This window comes from Scyliorhinus torazame, chromosome 16 (genome assembly GCF_047496885.1).
Source record: "Scyliorhinus torazame isolate Kashiwa2021f chromosome 16, sScyTor2.1, whole genome shotgun sequence".
NCBI lineage: Eukaryota > Metazoa > Chordata > Chondrichthyes > Carcharhiniformes > Scyliorhinidae > Scyliorhinus > Scyliorhinus torazame.
The window spans coordinates 21,012,990-21,035,292 of NC_092722.1; the positions used below are offsets into that span (position 1 = coordinate 21,012,990).

At 52.9% G+C, this 22,303-nt stretch overlaps 1 protein-coding gene across 2 annotated transcripts in view; it reads right to left on the reverse strand.

The window, feature by feature from the left end:
- LOC140392622 (MORN repeat-containing protein 1-like) overlaps window positions 1-22,303 on the reverse strand; it is a 347,348-nt gene that overhangs the window by 46,624 nt on the left and 278,421 nt on the right. For both annotated transcript variants that reach the window (XM_072478054.1, XM_072478053.1), the window contains exon 13: window positions 3,811-3,887. In XM_072478054.1, coding sequence (XP_072334155.1) covers window positions 3,811-3,887 — 77 coding nt within the window. The remainder of the gene's footprint in view (window positions 1-3,810; window positions 3,888-22,303) is intronic.

The following is a 22,303-nucleotide window of genomic DNA, read 5'->3' on the forward strand; positions in this document are numbered from 1 at the left end:
TGTGTGCGTTGGTGTCTTTGTATGTTTGTGTGTGTTTGTGTATTTGTGTGTGTTTGTGTGTGTGTTTATGCATGTGTTGGTGTGTTTGTGTATGTTGGTGAATGTTGGTGTGTTTGTGTGTGGTGGTGTGTACGTGTGTTGGTGTTTGTGTGTGTCTTGGTGTACTTGTGTGTGTTTGCGTTTTTGCGTGTGTTGGTGTATTCGTGTGTTTGTGTGTGTTTGCGCTTTTGCGTGTGTTGGTGTATTTGTGTGTTTGTGTGTGTTGGTGTGTGTTTGTGTGTGTTGGTGTATTTACGTGTTTGTGTGTGTGTTTATGTTTATGCATGTGTTGGTGTGTTTGTGTATGTTGGTGAATGTTGGTGTGTTTGTGTGAGTTGGTGTGTTTGTGTGCGTTGGTGTTTTTGTATATTTGTGTATTTGTGTGTGTTTGTGTGTGTGTTTGTGTTTATGCATGTGTTGGTGTGTTTGTGTATGTTGGTGAATGTTGGTGTGTTTGTGTGAGTTGGTGTGTTTGTGTGCATTGGTGTTTTTGTGTGTATTTGTGTGTGTGGTGTGTTTGTGTATGTGTTCATGTTTATGCGTGTGTTGGTGTGTGTTGGTTGGTTTGTGTGTGTTGGTGTGCTAGTGTGTTTTTGTGTGTTTGTGTACTTGTGCGTGTTGGTGTGAGTTGGTGTGTTTGTGTGCATTGGTGTTTTTGTATGTTGGTGTGTTTGTGTGAGTTGGTGTGTGTTGGCGTGTTTCTATGTGTTGATGTGTTTGTGTGTGTCAGTGTGTTCTTTTATATAAATTTAGAGTATCCAATTAATTTTTTCCAATTGAGGGGCAGTTTAGCGTGGCCAATCCACCTACTCTGCACATCTTTGGGTTGTGGGGGTGAAACCCACGCAGACACGGGGAGAATGTGCAAACTCCACACGGACAGTGACCCAGGGCCGGGATCGAACCTGGGACCTTGGTGCAGTGAGGCAGCAGTGCTAACCACTGTGCCCCCCTCGTGTGTTGGTGTGTGTTTGTGTGTGCTGGTGTGTTGATGTGTATTGGTATGTTTGTCTGTTTTGGTGTGTTTGTGTGTGTTAGTGTGTGTTGGTGTGTTGTGTGTATTGATGTGTTTGTATGTTGTGCATGTTGGTGTGTGTTGATGTTGGTGTGTATTGGTGCATTTTTGTGTGTTGATGTGTTTGTGTGTGTTGGTATGTTGTGTGTGTTGGTATTTGGTGTGTTGATAGTGTGTTGGTATGTTTGTGTGTGTTTGTGTGTGTTGATGTGTTTGTGTGTTGTGCGTGTTGGTGTGTATTGGTGCATTTTTGTGTGTTGGTATGTTGTGTGTGTTGGTATATTGCTCTGTTTGTGTGTCGACCTGAATACATTCTGCATCCTGGTGTCCCGACTGAAAGGTTCTCTTTTCCAGTTAGAAATACAATCCTGTAGATGTTGAAAATATGAAGCAAAAACAGAAATTGCTGGATATTCCCACTTAGCGTCTGTGGAGAGAAGTTCATCTTTCGGTTTTGCGCCCTGACGTGTTAACTTCTATGTTCTTGCTAGTAGCCGGTTCTAAGCTTGCAAGATCCTGTGTGCCTGTAGCTACAAACTGCTGAAAATGCATCACACTCCTGGCTCTCCATATTTGTGAGCAGCATTTCAGCCAGTTTTGGGAAGGTAGTTATGGGGCATCACTTTCTCTGCTTTATATTCAGCCAGTTTCCATTGACATGCTGGATTCTGCTTTGGAATGGAGCCCCACAACTACTAAAACAACTTGGATTTATATATATTTTAAAATAAATTTAGAGTACCCAATTTATTTTTTCCAATTAAGGGGCAATTTAGCATGGCCAATCCACCTAGCCTGCACATCTTTGGGTTGTGGGGGCAAAACCCATGCAAACACGGGGAGAATGTGCAAACTCCACACGGACAGTGAAACCAGAGCCGGGATCGAACCTGGGACCTTGGCGAACTTGGATATATATTGTGCCATTAATCGAGTTAAATGTCTGAAGGTAATTCACAGTGGCAGAATCAACAAAGTTTGACACCAAGTCCCTAGGATGGTGACCAAAAATGTGGCCAAAGCGGTAGTTTTTACAGAATGTCTTAAAAGGAGGAGGGAGAGAGGGATCGAGAGGTGAGGAGGTCTAGAGAGGAAATTCCAAAGCTTAGGGCTCAGACAGCTGAGGGCATGGCTGTCAGTAGATGGCAAATATGCAGGACAAGGTCATGCTTTTATAATTCTTTAAAAATGTTGTCCTTATCCCAATATTTTAAATCCCAGAGCAACAGGTTTGTGACTCTACGATGCCAACCAATAAGGGAGACCGGTCTCCTTCTGTTGGCCGCATGATGTCAGGGTCATTTTATGAATGCACAAACCTGGCGCTGAGCCTCGCCCGCTGGCAATTTCCCACTACGTGCTCCGGTGCGCAATGTTCCCCACTGGGAGTGTGATTTTGTAAAATCAGCCCGACAGTGTGAAAGCAATTAATTTTGGACACCTGCAGCCAGCAAGCAGCAGCAAATGAGGTGACTTTAGTTCCAACTCAGTGAGCCAGGTCTGAGCAAGAGGTGAAAGGACAATTTACAGTGTCAGCCATTCCCTCTCTGAAGGTGAACCGTGCGTTTCTTTGCATGTGCAGTTTTCTTTCTCTAACTGCACACAATACTGGTGTGTCAGCAGCTACAGACAGAGGCCGGCATCCCAGCAGAAACCCAGCAGATCCCAGCTACGGGGCTCAGCAAAGCCGGCAAGTATGCTATATTACAGCTGTCATCTGTTACATCAATGTGCCACTAATGTGGCACCAAAAGACAGTCTAAATAGCAGCCTCTGTCCAAAGCATTAACCCATTGTTGGTCCTTTGGGCAGCACGGTAGCATAGTGGTTAGCACAGTTGCTTCACAGTTCCAGGGCCCCAGGTTCGATTCCAGGCTTGGATCACTGTCTGTGCGGAGTCTGCACGTTCTCCCCGTGCCTGCGTGGGTTTCCTCCAGGTGCTCCGGTTTCCTCCCACAGTCCAAAGATGTGTGTGTTAGGTGGATTGGCCATGCTAAATTTTCCTTTGTGTCCAAAAAGGTTGAGTGGGGGTTACTGGGTTACGGAGATAGGGCAGAGATGTGGGCTTGAGTAGGGTGCTCTTTGTAAGGGCCGGTGCAGACTCGATGGGCCGAATGGCCTCCTTCTGCACTTATGAAATTCTATTATAGCCTGTAATCGCGCGAGGTGTCACAGAGGAGGCTTCTTGTATAACAAAGAGGTTAAGTGGAACCAACAATGAGGTTTAACTATATACATTCACAGAGGTATATCATATAGGTCTTCGCTCCATGACTCCTGGGTCCACACTGCCTGGGAACCTGCTCCCAAGGTCCCGCACATTTTCCCCATTGGTCAGGGTTCACACACTCTTCACGATAGGCCCAAATGGGTCACATGGCCTGCAAAAATTGTCCCTTAAAGGGGTCACCCTACCGCACAGCCCCACATCAGTCCCACTGCATATTTCTAGCATTTGTAGTGACCTTTTTGAAATATTTTTCTTCTCCACACTGAGAGGCGTAATTGTTTTTATGATGTTGGTGCTCTGTGGGACACTCTACCCAAAGGTCTAGAAGTGCTTCTGTAACAGACTGTGCAAAAACAGCTCATCAAGATATTGTCACCTCGGCAACGTGACAGTCCTTGCTCCCCAGACCAGCAGCTTGTTACTGCACAAAATGAGCTAACAACTGCTTGCTGCTTCTCCCCAGGCACAGGGCATCGAGTTAAGTGCTACACAGAGGCTCTTGTACTGGTTAAGCTGTAACACCCACCTGCTCTCTGATATCTTCTCCTGTGAGACTGTTGTTCTGTCGCTCAGAGCTCGGCTGCTCAACTTCTTGCTCGTTTTCTGCATTTAAGAAGTTAAGACGCAGTCATATATATGACACAAAGTACAGTAGACATCTTGGGGGAGATTCTCTGGCCGCGTTGCGCCTGACGCAAGCTGGGGAGCCCCTAAACGGGATTTAGGCGGGCGGGGTTGAGGGGTGGGGGATGGGGGGGGGGGGTGTGCACGATGTTCCCAGACCCCTGCAAGTGTCATAACCTGGTTCGCTCCCTCGCTAGCCGTGAACCGAATTAGCATATTTAAATCATCAGGTCAGTTTGAACCCAGAAGCTCACGGTATTCCCTCCGCCAGTGCAGCTTGAGGCCGATGGGAATCACTGCTGGTCTCCACCAATGGAGACCAGACATGGTGACCACGCAGTGGGTGGGGCTCTGATGATATTGGAGCCCCATGTGGTCGAGGTCATGGCAGGGCAGTGTGGGCAGAGACCCAGGTTCAATTCCGACCTTGGGTGACTGTCCGTGTGGAGTTTGCACGTTCTCCCCGTGTCTGCGTGAGTTTCCTCTGGGTGCTCCGGTTTCCTCCCACAGTGCAGGTTAGGTAGATTGGCCTGGATTAATTGCCCCTTACTGTCAAAAAAGTTAGGTGGGGTTACTGGGTTACGGGGTTTGGGTGGGGGCCTGACCCTAGGTAGGATATCCTTTCCGAGGATGGGTGCAGACTCGATGAGTTGAATGGCTGCCTTCTGCACTTTAGAGATTCTATGATTCTATGAAAGGGGAGGGGCCTGAAAGAGGGTTATGAAGGGGCATGGAGGGGGGCATGAGGGGGCATTTGGTGACCCCATAGTGCCGTATTGCCCATCTGTGGGGATGGGAGGCCTGATGCTGGTGAGAAGATGGGGGTGGAGAGGGGGTGATGCTGGCGAGAATGGTGTGGGGGGGGGGCACTGAAGCCCCGATTCTGGCATCTTTGGTGGGGGAGGGGGGCCTTTATTGTCACTTCCAGGTGCTCATAACAATGAGACTGTCTCTTAAAAGAAACTGCAGTTAGAAAAACAGTTTCTCCTCTGAGTTAATATAAATAAACAATCTTAATCCTCGTTTTGAAACTGCCTAGGCCTGTCAATCAGAAAGCTTGTAAAAGACAATAGTTCATGAAATTAAATGCAAATAATGCAGTTCAAAGCTTTTAGGCTTCTAAGCAATACAAACAGGCTAGAAAAGGTTAAAGGGCAATGAAATTGTACTGTGAAAAATCCAGTTCAAAGGTTTCCACTGCATTAAAGGGACTACTTTAACTTCTTCTCACAGATCTGTGAACTTGGTATACTAACAGATTGTTTAATGGGTTCACTTTTGCAGCTGGTAACACTTTCATTTTATTTTCTATATTTCTGAGATACTGACAGACAGTTTAAAAGGTTTAAAAGCTGCAGACGGGAAGACCAGCCAAACACCCCCCATTCCAGGAAAGACCCCCGACCTGAGCGTATCAGCCCAACACAAGCACCCTGACCCCGTGAAAGACCCTCCTTGGCACCCTGAAGGCAAGTGTAGGGAAGTTACTCACCCACTAGCTACCCCTCAGACTGCAAACCGCCTGATCCCCTTTCTCAGGACTTGCACCAATTCTCGCCAGCGGGACTCTCGGTTGGGGCGGGGGGGGGGGGGGGGGGGAGGGGTGGAGCATCCCCGGAGGTGGATGAATTGGATGTCCTACCCATAAATTACATTCAAATCAGCTCTCGTGCGCCATTTGCTGGGTCTGGTCAGGAACCTCGGGCGTCATTCTCCGACCCCCCGCCGGGTCGGAGAATGGCCGTTGGCCGTCGTGAATCCCGCCCCCGCCCCCGCCGAAGTCTCCGGTACCGGAGATTGGGCGGGGGCAGGAATCGGGCCGCGACGGTTGGCGGGACCCCCCGCTCAATTCTCCGGCCCGGGTGGGCCGAAGTCCCGCCCAGAAATTGCCTATCCCGCTGGCGTAAATCAAAGCTGGTATTTACCGGCGGGACCAGGCGGCGTGGGCGGGCTCCGGGGTCCTGGGGGGGGGGGGGGGCGGGGCGATCTGACCCCGGGGGGTGCCCCCACGGTGGCCTGGCCCGCGATCGGGGCCCACCGATCCGCGGGCGGGCCTGTGCCGTGGGGGCACTCTTTCCCTTCCGCCTCCGCCACGGCCTCCACCATGGTGGAGGCGGAAGAGAGTCTCCCCACAGCGCATGTGCGGGAAACTATCGGCGGCCGCTGACGCTCCCGCGCATGCACCGCATTTCCGCTCCAGCTGGCGGGGCACCAAACGCCATTTCCACCAGCTGGCGGGGCAACAAACCCCATTTCCGCCAGCTGGCGGGGTGGAAATCCCTCCAGCGTCGGCCTAGCCCTCAATGTTGGGGCTCGGCCCCCAAAGATACGGAGCATTCCGCACCTTTAGGCCGGCGCGATGCCCGTCTGATTGGCGCCGTTTTTGGCGCCAGTCGGCGGACATCGCGCCGTTGGGGGAGAATTTCGCCCCTCATCGGGAATGTTGAGAACCTCGGCGGGGATGTTGGGAAGCATGGTGGGGATGTTGGGAAGTTCGTCGGGTGTGTTGGGAAGCTTGTCGGGGATGTTGGGAAGTTCCATGGGGATGTTGAGAAGCTTGTCGGGAATGTTGGGAAGCTCGTCGGGAATGTTGGGAAGCTCGTCGGGGATGTTGGGAAGCATGTCAGGGATGTTGGGAAGCTCCTCGGGAATGTTGGGAAGTTTCTCGGTGATGTTGGGAAGCTTGTCGGGAATGTTGGAAAGCTCGTCGGGGATGTTGCAAAGCTCGTCGGGGATGTTGGGAACCTCTTCGGGGATGTTGGGTAGCTTGTCGGGAATGTTGGGAAGCTCGTCGGGGATGTTGGGAACCTCATCGGGAATGTTGAGAACCTCGGCGGGGATGATGGGAAGCTTGGCAGGAATGTTGGGAAGCTCCTCGGGGATGTTGGGAAGCTTGTGGGGAATGTTGGGAAGTTCGTCGGGGATGTTGGGAAGCTTGTTGGGATGTTGGGAAGCTCCTAGGGCATGTTGGGAAGCTCGTTGGGGATGTTGGGAAGCTCATCGGGGATGTTGGGAAGCTCGTCAGGGATGTTGGGAAGCTCCTCGGGGATGTTGGGAAGCTTGTCGGGGATGTTGGCGGTGATGTTGGGATCCTCTTCGGGGATGTTGGGAAGCTTGTCGGGAATGTTTGGAAGCTCATCGCGGATGTTGGGAAGCTCATCGGGGATGTTGGGAAGCTCGTCGGGAATACAAAGAACAAAGAACAAAGAAATGTACAGCACAGGAACAGGCCCTTCGGCCCTCCAAGCCCGTGCCGACCATACTGCCCGACTAAACTACAATCTTCTACACTTCCTGGGTCCGTATCCTTCTATTCCCATCCTATTCATATATTTGTCAAGATGCCCCTTAAATGTCCCTATCGTCCCTGCCTCCACTACCTCCTCCGGTAGTGAGTTCCAGGCACCCACTACCCTCTGCGTAAAAAACTTGCCTCGTACATCTACTCTAAACTTTGCCCCTCTCACCTTAAACCTATGCCCCCTAGTAATTGACCCCTCTACCCTGGGGAAAAGCCTCTGACTATCCACTCTGTCTATGCCCCTCATAATTTTGTATACCTCTATCAGGTCGCCCCTCAACCTCCTTCGTTCCAGTGAGAACAAACCGAGTTTATTCAATCGCTCCTCATAGCTTATGCCCTCCATACCAGGCAACATTCTGGTAAATCTCTTCTGCACCCTCTCTAAAGCCTCCACATCCTTCTGGTAGTGTGGCGACCAGAATTGAACACTATACTCCAAGTGTGGCCTAACTAAGGTTCTATACAGCTGCAACATGACTTGCCAATTCTTATACGCAATGCCCCGGCCAATGAAGGCAAGCATGCCGTATGCCTTCTTGACTACCTTCTCCACCTGTGTAGCCCCTTTCAGTGATCTGTGGACCTGTACTCCTAGATCTCTTTGACTTTCAATACTCTTGAGGGTTCTACCATTCACTGTATATTCCCTACCTGCATTAGCCCTTCCAAAATGCATTACCTCACATTTGTCCAGGTTAAACTCCATCTGCCATCTCTCCGCCCAAGTCTCCAGACAATCTAAATCCTGCTGTATCCTCAGACAGTCCTCATCGCTATCCGCAATTCCACCAACCTTTGTGTCGTCTGCAAACTTACTAATCAGACCAGTTACATTTTCCTCCAAATCATTTATATATACTACAAACAGCAAAGGTCCCAGCACTGATCCCTGTGGAACACCACTGGTCACAGCCCTCCAATTAGAAAAGCATCCCTCCATTGCTACCCTCTGCCTTCTATGGCCTAGCCAGTTCTGTATCCACCTTGCCAGTTCACCCCTGATCCCGTGTGACTTCACCTTTTGTACTAGTCTACCATGAGGGACCTTGTCAAAGGCCTTACTGAAGTCCATATAGACAACATCTACTGCCCTACCTGCATCAATCATCTTAGTGACCTCCTCGAAAAACTCTATCAAGTTAGTGAGACACGACCTCCCCTTCACAAAACCGTGCTGCCTCTCACTAATACGTCCATTTGCTTCCAAATGGGAGTAGATCCTGTCTCGAAGAATTCTCTCCAGTAATTTCCCTACCACTGAAGTAAGGCTCACCGGCCTGTAGTTCCCGGGATTATCCCTGCCACCCTTCTTAAACAGAGGAACAACATTGGCTATTCTCCAGTCCTCCGGGACATCCCCTGAAGACAGCGAGGATCCAAAGATTTCTGTCAAGGCCTCAGCAATTTCCTCTCCAGCCTCCTTCAGTATTCTGGGGTAGATCCCATCCGGCCCTGGGGACTTATCTACCTTAATATTTTTTAAGACACCCAACACCTCGTCTTTTTGGATCACAATGTGACCCAGGCTATCTACACCCCCTTCTCCAGACTCAACATCTACCAATTCCTTCTCTTTGGTGAATACTGATGCAAAGTATTCATTTAGTACCTCGCCCATTTCCTCTGGCTCCACACATAGATTCCCTTGCCTATCCTTCAGTGGGCCAACCCTTTCCCTGGCTACCCTCTTACTTTTTATGTAAGTGTAAAAAGCCTTGGGATTTTCCTTAACCCTATTTGCCAATGCTTTTTCATGACCCCTTCTAGCCCTCCTGACTCCTTGCTTAAGTTCCTTCCTACTTTCCTTATATGCCACACAGGCTTCGTCTGTTCCCAGCCTTTTAGCCCTGACAAATGCCTCCTTTTTCTTTTTGACGAGGCCTACAATATCACTCGTCATCCAAGGTTCCCGAAAATTGCCGTATTTATCTTTCTTCCTCACAGGAACATGCCTGTCCTGTATTTCAACTGACACTTGAAAGCCTCCCACATGTCAGATGTTGATTTGCCCTCAAACATCCGCCCCCAATCTATGTTCTTCAGTTCCCGCCTAATATTGTTATAATTAGCCTTCCCCCAATTTAGCACATTCATCCTCGGACCACTCTTATCCTTGTCCACCAGTACTTTAAAACTTACTGAATTGTGGTCACTGTTACCGAAATGCTCCCCTACTGAAACATCTACCACCTGGCCGGGCTCATTCCCCAATACCAGGTCCAGTACCGCCCCTTCCCTAGTTGGACTGTTTACATATTGTTTTAAGAAGCCCTCCTGGATGCTCCTTACAAACTCTGCCCCGTCTAAGCCCCTGGCACTAAGTGAGTCCCAGTCAATATTGGGGAAGTTGAAGTCTCCCATCACCACAACCCTGTTGTTTTTACTCTTTTCCAAAATCTGTCTACCTATCTGCTCCTCTATCTCCCGCTGGCTGTTGGGAGGCCTGTAGTATACCCCCAACATTGTGACTGCACCCTTCTTATTCCTGATCTCTACCCATATAGCCTCACTGCCCTCTGAGGTGTCCTCTCGCTGTATAGCTGTGATACTCTCCTGAACAAGTAGCGCAACTCCGCCTCCCCTTTTACATCCCCCTCTATCCCGCCTGAAACATCTAAATCCTGGAACGTTTAGCTGCCAATCCTGCCCTTCCCTCAACCAGGTCTCTGTAATGGCAACAACATCATAGTTCCAAGTAGTAATCCAAGCTCTAAGTTCATCTGCCTTACCCGTAATGCTCCTTGCATTAAAACATATGCACTTCAGGCCACCAGACCCGCTGTGTTCAGCAACTTCTCCCCGTCTGCGCTGCCTCAGAGCCACACTGTCCCTATTCCCTAGTTCTCCCTCAATGCTCTCACCTTCTGACCTATTGCTCCCGTGCCCACCCCCCTGCCATACTAGTTTAAACCCTCCCGTGTGACACTAGCAAACCTCGCGGCCAGGATATTTATGCCTCTCCGGTTTAGATGCAACCCGTCCATCCTATACAGGTCACACCTGCCCCGGAAGAGCTCCCAGTGGTCCAGATAACAGAAACCCTCCCTCCTACACCAGCTGTTTAGCCACGTGTTTGTCTGCTCTATCTTCCTATTTCTAGCCTCACTGGCACGTGGCACAGGGAGTAATCCCGAGATTACAACCCTCGAGGTCCTGTCTTTTAACTTTCTGCCTAGCTCCCTGAACTCCTGCTGCAGGACCTCATGCCCCTTCCTGCCTATGTCGTTAGTACCAATATGTACAACGACCTCTGCCTGTTTGCCCTCCCCCTTCAGGATTCCCTCTACCCGTTCGGAGACATCCTGGACCCTGGCACCAGGGAGGCAACATACCATCCTGGAGTCTCTTTCACGTCCACAGAAGCGCCTATCTGTGCCCCTGACTATAGAGTCCCCTATAACTATTACTCTTCTGCGCTTTGACCCTCCCTTCTGAACATCAGAGCCAGCCGTGGTGCCACTGCTCTGGCTGCTGCTGTTTTCCCCTGATAGGCTATCCCCCCCGACAGTATCCAAAGGGGTATATCTGTTCGAGAGGGGGACAACCACAGGGGATTCCTGCACTGACTGCCTGCCCTAATGTTGGGAAGCTTCTGGGTGATGTTGGGGTCCTCTTCGGGGATGTTGAGAAGCTTGTCTGGAATGTTGGGAAGCTCCTAGGGGATGTTGGGAAGCTCGTTGGGGATGTTGGGAAGCTCATCAGGGTTGTTGGGAAGCTCGTCGAGGATGTTGGGAAGCTCCTCGGGGATGTTGGGAAGCTCCTCGGGGATGTTGGGAAGCTTGTCAGGGATGTTGGCGGTTATGTTGGGATCCTCTTCGGGGATGTTGGGAAACTTGTCGGGAATGTTTGGAAGCTCATCGCGGATGTTGGGAAGCTTGTTGGGAATGTTGGGAAGCTTGTCGGGGATGTTGGGAAGCTTGTCAGGGATGTTGGCGGTTATGTTGGGATCCTCTTCGGGGATGTTGGGAAACTTGTCGGGAATGTTGGGAAGCTCCTAGGGGATGTTGGGAAGCTTGTCGGGGATGTTGGGAAGCTCATCAGGGATGTTGGGTAGCCCTCGGTGATGTTGGGAACCTCTTCGGGGATGTTGGGATGCTTGTCGGGAATGTTGGGAAGCTCGTCGGGGATGTTGGGAAGCTTGTCGGGGATGTTGGGAAGCTTGTCGGGGATGTTGGGGAACTCGTCTGGGGTGTTGGGAAGCTCGCTGGGGATGTTGGGAAGCTTCTCGGTGATGTTGGGAACCTCTTCGGGGATGTTGGGAAGCTCGTCGGGGATGTTGGGAAGCTCTCCGGGGATGTTGGGAAGCTTGTCGGGGATGTTGGGAAGCTTCTCGGGGATGTTGGGAAGCTCATTGGGGATGTTGGGAAGCTTGTCGGGGTTGTTAGGAAGCTTCTCGGGGATGTTGGGAAGCTCGTCGGGGTTGTTGGGAAGCTCGTCGGGGTTCTTGGGAAGCTTGTCGGGAATGTTTGGAAGCTCGTCGGGGTTGTTGGGAAGCTCGTCGGGGATGTTGGGAAGCTTCTCGGTCATGTTTGGAAGCTCGTCGGGGTTGTTGGGAAGCTCGTCGGGGTTGTTGGGAAGCTTGTCGGGGTGTTGGGAAGCTTGTCGGGGATGTTGGGGAACTCGTCTGGGGTGTTGGGAAGCTCGCCGGGGATGTTGGGAAGCTTCTCGGTGATGTTGGGAAGCTCGTTGGGGATGTTGGGAAGCTCGTCGGGGATGTTGGGAAGCTCTTCGGGGATGTTGGGAAGCTAGTCGGGGATGTTGGGAAGCTTGTCGGGGATGTTGGGAAGCTTCTCGGGGATGTTGGGAAGCTCATTGGGGATGTTGGGAAGCTTGTCGGGGTTGTTGGGAAGCTTCTCGGGGATGTTGGGAAGCTCGTCGGGGTTCTTGGGAAGCTTGTCGGGAATGTTTGGAAGCTCGTCGGGGTTGTTGGGAAGCTCGTCGGGGATGTTGGGAAGCTTCTCGGTCATGTTGGGAACCTCGCCGGGGTTGTTGGGAAGCTCGTCGGGGTTGTTGGGAAGCTCGTCGGGAATGTTGGGAAGCTCGTCGGGGATGTTGGGAAGCTTCTCGGTGATGTTGGGAACCTCGTCGGGGATGTTGGGAACCTCGTTGGGGTTGTTGGGAAGCTCGTCGGGGATGTTGGGAAGCTCGTTGGGGATGTTGGGAAGCTTGTCGGGGATGTTGGGAAGCTCGTCGGGGATGTTGGGAAGCTTGTCGGGGATGTCGGGAAGCTTGTCGGGGATGTTGGGAAGCTCGTCGGTGTGTTGGGAAGCTCGTCGGGAATGTTGGGAAGCTCGTCGGGGATGTTGGGAAGCTTGTCGGGGATGTTGGGAAGCTTGTCGGGAATGTTGGGAAGCTCGTCGGGGATGTTGGGAAGCTCGTTGGGGATGTTGGGAAGCTTGTCGGGGATGTTGGGAAGCTCGTTGGGGATGTCGGGAAGCTTGTTGGGGATGTTGGGAAGCTCGTCGGGGATGTTGGGAAGCTCGTTGGAGATGTTGGGAAGCTTGTCGGGGATGTTGGGAAGCTTGTCGGGGCCGGTGGGGCAGGTTGACAGTCTCACAGTGGGTTTTATGACTGGCACAAAGCCCGATTTTGGCCTGATGCCCCATTCACCGGGCCATCGGAAGACCCGCCACTGGCGGGCAGCCCTGGAGAACCCCTGCGCCTTTGCCATTTTTGGGGGAGAACTTCACCCCTTGTTTAACTCTGCAGTTTGGGCAAGCACGTGTAAATAATGTTCGCACCACAAATGTGCCAGGCAATGATCATCTCCAACCAGAGAGAATCTAACTATCTTCCTTTGACATCTGACAGAATTACCATCACTGAATCACTCACCATCAACAGCCAAGAGGTGGTCATTGACCCGAAACTGAACCGGACCACCCAGACAAATATTGTGGTTACAAGAGCAGGTTAGAAGCTGTTAATTCAACGGCAAGTATCCTCCTCCTGACTCCCCAAAGCCTGTCTGCCATTTACGAGGCACAAGTCCCAAATTTGTTGGAATTCTCACCATTCGCCTGGATGAGTCCCTCCCTCCCTCACCCTCACCTCCACTATATCTGTGTACAAGATGCACTGGGGCTATTCGCCAATGTTCAATCGACAGCATCTTTCAAAGCGGCGACCTCTGCCACCCAGAAGAACAAGGGTAGCAGTTGCAGTGGAACATCACCACCAGCAAGTTCTCCAAGCCACTCACCATCCTGACTTGGAACTATATCGCCATTCCTTCACTGTCGCTGGGTCAAAATCCCGGCCCTCCCTCCCTAACGGCACTGTGGGTGTAACTTCACCACATGGACTGCAGCAGAGCGCCTTCACAGAGGGACTGTGGTGTTACAGGAAAGATCTTCTCGAGGGCAATTAGAGATGGGCAACAAAAGCTGGAAAATGCTCACATCCCGTGAAAGAATTTACAAAAATCCATGGAAGCAGATAGCCAATCTGATGGGCAGATGGCTCCAGCAATACTGGCAGAGCTGAGTGGTGGACATTACCGGGACTGCAGTCCTGGTAGAGCTCAGTGGTGGATATTACCGGGACTGTGGTCCTGGTAGAGCTCAGTGGTGGATATTACGGGGACTGCAGTCCTGGTAGAGCTCAGTCGTGGACATTACCGGGACTGTGGTCCTGGTAGAGCTCAGTGGTGGACATTACCGGGACTGTGGTCCTGGTAGAGCTTAGTGGTGGATATTACCGGGACTGCAGTCCTGGTAGAGCTCAGTGGTGGATATTACCGGGACTGTGGTCTTGGTGGAGCTCAGTGGTGGACATTACCGGGACTGCAGTCCTGCTGGAGCTCAGTGGTGGACGTTACCGGGACTGTGGTCCTGGTAGAGCTCAGTGGTGGACATTACCGGGACTGCAGTCCTGGTAGAGCTCAGTGGTGGACATTACCGGGACTGTGGTCCTGGTAGAGCTCAGTGGTGGATATTACCGGGACTGCAGTCCAGGTAGAGCTCAGTGGTGGATATTACCAGGACTGTGGTCCTGGTAGAGCTCAGTGGTGGGCATTACCGGGACTGTGGTTCTGGTAGAGCTCAGTGGTGGATATTACTGGGACTGTGGTCCTGGTAGAACTCTGGTGGATATTACCTGGACTGCAGTCCTGGTAGAGCTCAGTGGTGGACATTACCGGGACTATGGTCCTGGTAGAGCTCAGTGGTGGATATTACCGGGGCTGCAGTTCTGGTAGAGCTCAGTGGTGGACATTACCGGGACTGTGGTCCTGGTAGAGCTCAGTGATGGATATTACCAGGACTGTGGTCCTGGTAGAGCTCAGTGATGGACATTACCGGGGCTGCAGTCCTGGTAGAGCTCAGTGGTGGACATTACCGGGACTGTGGTCCTGGTAGAGCTGAGTGGTGGACATTACCGGGACTGTGGTCCTGGTAGAGCTCAGTGGTGGATATTACCGGGACTGTGGTCCTGGTAGAGCTCAGTGGTGGATATTACCGGGACTGTGGTCCTGGTAGAGCTCAGTGGTGGATATTACCGGGACTGCAGTCCTGGTAGAGCTCAGTGGTGGACATTACCGGGACTGTGGTCCTGGTAGAGCTCAGTGGTGGATATTACCGGGACTGCAGTCCTGATAGAGCTCGATGGTGGACATTACCGGGACTGTGGTCCTGGCAGAGCTCAGTGGTGGATATTACCGGGACTGCAGTCCTGATAGAGCTCGATGGTGGATATTACCGGGACTGCAGTCCTGGTAGCGCTCAGTGGTGGACATTACCGTGACTGTGGTCCTGGTAGAGCTCAGTGGTGGACATTACTGGGACTGTGGTCCTGGTAGAGCTCAGTGGTGGACATTACCGGGACTGTGGTCCTGGCAGAGCTCAGTGGTGGATATTACCGAGACTGTGGTCCTGGTAGAGCTCAGTGGTGGACATTACCGTGGCTGCAGTCCTGGTAGCGCTCAGTGGTGGACATTACCGGGACTGTGGTCCTGGTAGAGCTCAGTGGTGGACATTACCGGGACTGCAGTCCTGGTAGAGCTCAGTGGTGGATATTACCGGGACTGTGGTCCTGGCAGAGCTCAGTGGTGGACATTACCGGGACTGTGGTCCTGGCAGAGCTCAGTGGTGGATATTACCGAGACTGTGGTCCTGGTAGAGCTCAGTGGTGGACATTACCGTGGCTGCAGTCCTGGTAGTGCTCAGTGGTGGACATTACCGGGACTGCGGTCTTGGTAGAGCTCAGTGGTGGACATTACCGGGACTGTGGTGCTGGTAGAGCTCAGTGGTGGACATTACCGGGACTGTGGTCCTGGCAGAGCTCAGTGGTGGATATTACCGGGACTGTGGTCCTGGTAGAGCTCAGTGGTGGACATTACCGGGACTGTGGTCCTGGTAGAGCTCAGTGGTGGACATTACCGGGACTGTGGTCCGGGTAGAGCTCAGTGGTGGACATTACCGGGACTGTGGTCCTGGCAGAGCTCAGTGGTGGATATTACCGGGACTGTGGTCCTGGTAGAGCTCAGTGGTGGATATTACCGGGACTGTGGTCCTGGTAGAGCTCAGTGGTGGACATTACCGGGACTGTGGTCCTGGTAGAGCTCAGTGGTGGATATTACCGGGACTGTGGTCCTGGTAGAGCTCAGTGGTGGACATTACCGGGACTGTGGTCCTGGTAGAGCTCAGTGGTGGATATTACCGGGACTGCAGTCCTGGTAGAGCTCAGTGGTGGATATTACCGGGACTGCAGTCCTGGTAGAGCTCAGTGGTGGATATTACCGGGACTGTGGTCCTGGTAGAGCTCAGTGGTGGATATTACCGAGACTGCAGTCCTGGTAGAGCTCAGTGGTGGATATTACCGGGACTGCAGTCCTGGTAGAGCTCAGTGGTGGATATTACCGAGACTGCAGTCCTGGTAGAGCTCAGTGGTGGATATTACCGGGACTGCAGGCCTGGCAGAGCTCAGTGGTGCACATTACTGGGACTGTGGTCCTGGTAGAGCTGGTAGTGGAGGTCACCAGGACTGTGGTCAAGGCAGAGCTCAGTGGTGGATGTTACCGGGGCTGCTGTCCTGGTAGAGCTCAGTGTGGACTTTACCGTCTGTACTCATACTGGCCCTGTATGTGACTTCATTCCCACACCTATGTGGCCTACTAGCAGCTGGCCTGCCACTATCTCCCTCTGTGGGCAACTAGGGATGGATCATAAATACCTGCCTTGCCAGAGATGGAAACATCTGGAGAAAGAATGCTGAACAGGCTGGGATCATAATTAAAACAAAGCTGCTATGAGGTTGGCATCCTAATGTGTTATTTTGAAGAAGTGCGGAGAGCTAGTATGGTGACGCAGTGGTTAGCATTGCTGTCTGATGGTGCCGAGGACCCGGGTTCAAATCCCGGCCCCGGCTTACTGTCCGTGTGGAGTTTGCACATTCTCCCTGTGTCTGCGTGGGTCTTACCCCCACAACCCCAAAAGATGTGCAGGGTAGGTGGATTGGCCGTCCCTTAATTGGAAAAGAAAAAGAATTGGGTACTCTAAATTTATTTTTAAAGAGAAATGCGGAGAGCTGACGTTCATCGTAAAGGGGCCACCAAAACGGACTGGTCACTTAACCCATTGCGGTTTGTAGGGATTCTAATTTGCAAAAAACCGATGGCTACATGTTTGTCTTCCCAATCACAGCAACTATCCTTGAGAGTAATTCACGGTGAGATGTGATAGGAAGTATATAAAAGCAGACACTGTTTTCTGGAGGTGTCGAATGGTGAAGTAAAGTACTCAGCTGCATGATTGGCTAAATAAGTTCTGTACACACCATTAGGTTTTTCATGCCAGCTGGAATTGTCATTTTGCTGTTCGCGGTTAAAACATGTGATCAAAGCTGGGAGAATGCTACCTACACTGGCCTGCGACTGCTGACACCTATCTTTTCTAGTTTAAAAAAAAATAAATTGATATACCTTCAATTCACCGAGAGGCAGAGAGAGCGAGTGAACATTAGGCTTTATTAGTCATGAACTTGCCTAGCCAGAGTCAGTTGTACAGATGAATGCCGCCCACAGTCTGCCGGTCTACACATGGCCCCGGTGAGGGCGGAGCCAGAGGCGGAGCCCACCAGGGTTACAGTACAGTACCTGGAAGCAGCTCATATTACCACTTCCAGGTCATAGGTTACAGTATCATGCATGCATTAGGTGAATACATTCACCACATTCACCCCAGTTAAAAAAATCAAGTGCAGCAGGGGTGACGTGGGGTCATTACATATTCAGTCTATCTGGAGGCCGGATCGTTCTTTTCGACCTCCTCAGCTCTGGCGGTGCGGCGGGCACGGTTGTTGCAGGTGGTGACTCCAGGGGCGTTGTGTCTGGAGCTTGAGCCTCAGTCCGGCGTGTCGGAGACGGTTGGGGTGTGGGGGTAGGCAGGGGGGTGATGGGTGGCGGCAGTGTCGGTGCGGGACAATACAGGAGACGCAGGGGAGTGTACGGGGTGCTGGGGGTGGCGGTGGGCAGCGGGGAGGGGGGCACATTGGCAGGGGAACCAGCTGGCATCAGGTCCCGTAGGGAGACCGTACCTTGCTGTCCGTCCTGGTGCTCGATGTAGGCGTATTGGGGGTTGGCGTTGAGCAGCTGGACCCTTTCGACCGGGGGTCGGTCTTATGGCTCCTCATGTGCCTCCGGAGAATGACTGGTCCCCGAGTTGTCAGCTAAGGTGGAAGCGAGACCCTGGAGATGGACCTCCTGGAAAAGATAAACAAACGATTGTGAGGGGTCTCGTTCGTGGCTGTGCAGAGGAGTGATCTGATGGAGTGGAGGGCGTCGGTCGGGGAGGACCTCCTGCCAGCGGGGGATTGGGAGAGCTCTAGACCTGAGGGCCAGAAGAACGGCCTTCCATACCGTCGCGTTCTCCTTCCCCACCTGCCCGTTTCCCTGCGGGTTATAGCTCGTAGTCCTGCTCGAGGCGATGCCATTGCTGAGCAGGTACTGACGTAGCTCATCACTCATGAACGATGTGCCCCGGCCGCTGTGGACGTAGGCAGGGAAACCGAACAGTGTGAAGATGCTGTGCTGTGCCTTTATTACAGTGGCCGAGGTCATGTCGGGGCAGGGGACAGCGAAGGGGAAGTGGGAGTAGTCATCGATGACGATGAGGAAGTATATATTACGGATGGTGGAGGGGAGGGGCCCTTTGAAGTCAATGCTTAGGCGCTCAAAGAGCTGGGAGCCCTTTACCAGGCGGGCCTTGTCTGGCCGGTAGAAGTGCGGTTTGCACTCCGCGCAGACTTGGCAGTCCCTGGTCATTGCCTTGACTTCCTCGGTGGAGAAGGGCAGATTGCCGGCCTTGATGAAGTGGGTAAGCCGGGTCACCCCCGGGTGACATAGGTCATTGTGGATAGCCCGAAGTCGGTCATCTTGCGCGCTGGCGCATGTGCCGTGGGACAGGGCATCTGGGGGCTCGTTGAGCTTCCCAGGACGATACTTGATATCGTAATTGTAGGTTGAGAGTTTGATCCTCCACCTCAAGATTTCGTCATTTTTTATTTTGTCCGTTGCGCGTTGTCAAACATGAAGGCGACCGACCGCTGGTCGGTGACGAGGGTGAACCTCCTACCGGCTAGGTAGTGCCTCCAGTGCCGCACAGCTTCCACTATGGCTTGTGCTTCCTTCTCGACCGAGGGGTGTCAAATTTTGGAAGCGTGGAGGGTCCTAAAGAAGAATGCTACTGGTCTGCCCGCCTGGTTGAGTGTGGCGGCCAGTGTGCGACGTCTGACGCATCGCTCTCTACCTGAAAGGGGATGGACTCGTTCACCGCGTGCATTGCGGCCTTGGTGTTGTCGGCCTTGATGTGGCTGAAGGCCGAGCGGGCCTCATCCGTCAAGGGAAAACTGGTGGTTTGAATAAGTGGGCGGGCTTTGTCCGCCTAGTTGGGGACCCACTGGGCGTAGTATGAGAACAGACCCAGGCATCGTTTTAGGGCCTTGAGGCCGTGGGGAGAGGGGAATTCTGTGAGAAGGCTCATACGGTCGGGGTCGGGCCCTAGGACTCCGTTCTCCATGACGTAGCTAGTCCAAGGATGGCTAGTCGGGTAGTACAGAAGACGCACTTTTCTTTGTTGTATGTGAGATTGAGGGATTGAGCGGCCTGGATGAACCTCTGAAGGTTGGCGTCATGGTCCTGCTGATCATGGCTGCAGATGGTCACATTGTCCAAGTACGAGTATGTAGCCCGCAAACCGTACTGGTCCACCATTCGGTCCATCGTTCTCTGAAAGACCGAGGCCCCGTTAGTGACGCCGAAGGGGACTCTGAGGAAGTGGAAGAGTCAGCCGGCTGCTTCAAAGGCAGTGTAGTGGCGCTCTTCCGGGCGGATTGGGAGCTGGTGGTAGGCCGACTTCAGATCGACCGTTGAGAACACACGGTACTGCGCGGTCTGGTTGATCATCTCCACTATGCGGGGGAGGGAGTACGCCTCCAGTTGCGTGAACCGGTTAATTGTCTGGCTGTAGTCCACAACCATCCGGACGACCACCACCTGCGCTGTCCAGGGGCTGTTGCTGGCCTCGATAATCCCTTCACTCAACAGTCGCTGGACCTCCGACTTGATAAACATCATGTCTAGCGAACTGTACTGCCTGCTCCTGGTGGCAATGGGCTTACAGTCAGGAGTGAGGTTCGCAAAGAGTGAAGGGCGGGAGACCTTGAGGGTCGCGAGGCTGCACACCGTGAGGGGGGGCAAGGATCCGCCGAACTGTAAGGTCAGGCTTCGATGATTACATTGAAAGTCCAATCCGAGCAGTAGGGGGGCGCAGAGGTGGGGGAGGACGTACAGCTTAAATCAAGCATACTCTGCGCCCTGCATCGCGAGATTGGCGATACAGTACCCGCGGATCTGAACGGAATGGGACCCGGAGGCAAGGGAGATTGTTTGGGAGGCTGCGTAGGTGTGACGGGAGCAACGCCTTACCGTGTCGGGGTGGAAAAAGCTCTCCGTGCTCTCGGAGTCGAAAAGAAAGGGGGTGTCGTGCCCGTCGACTTGGACGACCATCATGGAGTTCTTCAGCTGTTTCGGCTGCGACTGGTCGAGAGTGACTGCGCCCAGCTGCAGGTAGCCTGAGTGGTTGGTGGAATCACAAGATGGCGGCCCCCATGAGGTGCACGTGCCGGGCTGGGTCGAAGATGGCGACCAAGTTGGCCGCCCCCATCGGTCGCATGGGTTGGCTGGTGCCGGGGCCGGCGGCCAAGATGGCGGCCCCCACGAGTCGCACGATGCTGATGACGCATCTGACGGGGGTGTTCCGGGCAGGCACGCAGCCACATTGCGGGGTCTGTGGGGCTGCGAGTCCATGGGTTGGGCCTGGTGCGTTTTCGATTTCTGAGCCTTAGGTCGGCCCAGCCAGACTCTAGCGAAGTGCCCCTTTTCCCCACAGTCGCTGCATATTGCTGTGCGGGCTGGGCAACGCTGCCGAGGGTGTTGGCCCTGGCCGCAGAAGTAGCATTGCGGTTCTCCGGGCTGGGCTGGCAGACGCGCGGCGCAGGCCTGCGATGTAGTCGGGTCCGACGGGGGCCACGACGAGGGTGACCACGAGGGGTTCGCCGGGCCCGCGGGGAACGCACTGAGGTTCTGGTAGGCCACCTCTAGTGAGGTAGCTTTACCGTGTCCCGAAGGTCGGAGGTCCCGTTTTCCAGCAGGTGCTGCCTGATGTAGTTCGAGCAGACCACCACCTCTCCCAGACTCCCGGATCTGTGAGTTCATGTGTTCCTCCACCGTCACATCTCGATAGCTGCAGTTCCTCGCGAGTAGAGTCAGGGTTTCCAGATACTCGTCGAGTGATTCTCCGGCGCGTTGACGGCGAGTAGTGAGGAGGTGTCTGGCGAACACCTCATTTACGGCTTCACGAAGTGTGCCTTGAAGGTTGCGACCGCCGCCTCGTATGTGGCCGCTTTCTCGATCATTACTGAGATTCGATGGCTCACCCGAGCGTGGAGGAGTCGCAGCTTGAGGGTCTCCGTGGGAGGCATCGTGTTGGGGTCGAGGTAGGCCTCGAAGCATCAAAGCCAATGTTCGAATATCTCCTTGGCTTTGGACGCGCGGGCGTCGAGTTTGAGCCTGTCTGACTTTAGAGCGGCTTCCATAGTGCTGTCTATGACTAATAAATTGATATACCTTCAATTCACCGAGAGGCAGAGAGAGCGAGTGAACATTAGGCTTTATTAGTCATGAACTTGCCTAGCCAGAGTCGGTTGTACAGATGAATGCCGCCTACAGGCGGCCAGTCTATATATGGCCCCGGTGAGGGCGGAGCCCACTGGGGTTACAGTACAGTACCTGGAAGCAGCTCGTATCACCACTTCCAGGTCATAGGTCATAGGTTACAGTATCATGCATGATACATTTAGTGTTCCCAATTCATTTTTCCAATTAAGGGGCAATTTAGCGTGGCCAATCCACTGACCCTGCACATCTTTGGGTTGTGGGGGCGAAACCCACACAAACACGGGGAGAATGTGCAAACTCCACACGGACAGTGACCCAGAGCCGGGATCGAACCGGGGACCTCGGCAACGTGAGACTGCAGTGCTAACCACTGCGCCAACCTGCTGCCCTCTACCTTTTCTAGCTTAAACTTCTATCCCCTGTGGCAAAAAGATGCAAATCCCAGTCTCAGCTCCACCACTCCCTTCAAACACCTGTGGAACATGTGCTGGTTTAAATGAGGAGTATATGGGCTGCTGTAACAGCATGAACTGTGCAGCCCACCACCCAAACTCTCCCCACTTTCTGTGGCCTCAATCTACTCACAGGGCCCCATGTCAATCCCCATGTCTTGCCAAACCACCACCTCCCTCTCCCCTAGCAGAGTGACAGAATTCACTGTAAAACACCAGGAGAAATGCATGGTTACTTCCCTGCTACTCATACCTGGTACACAATAGTTTGTATGTATCTTTCCCTGTGCATATGTCTGAGGGTTTCAATTCTGTCCACCAAGATAGATTTCTTGCGCTAGATAAGAGGGGGGAGCAGGTGCTGGGGTGTGGGGAGGAGGAATCAATTTAGGTTCTGAAATCGGTTAGACGCCAACGCGTTCTTCTTTTCCCAGAGGGTTATCAACCTCTGGCATGCGTCACCAGT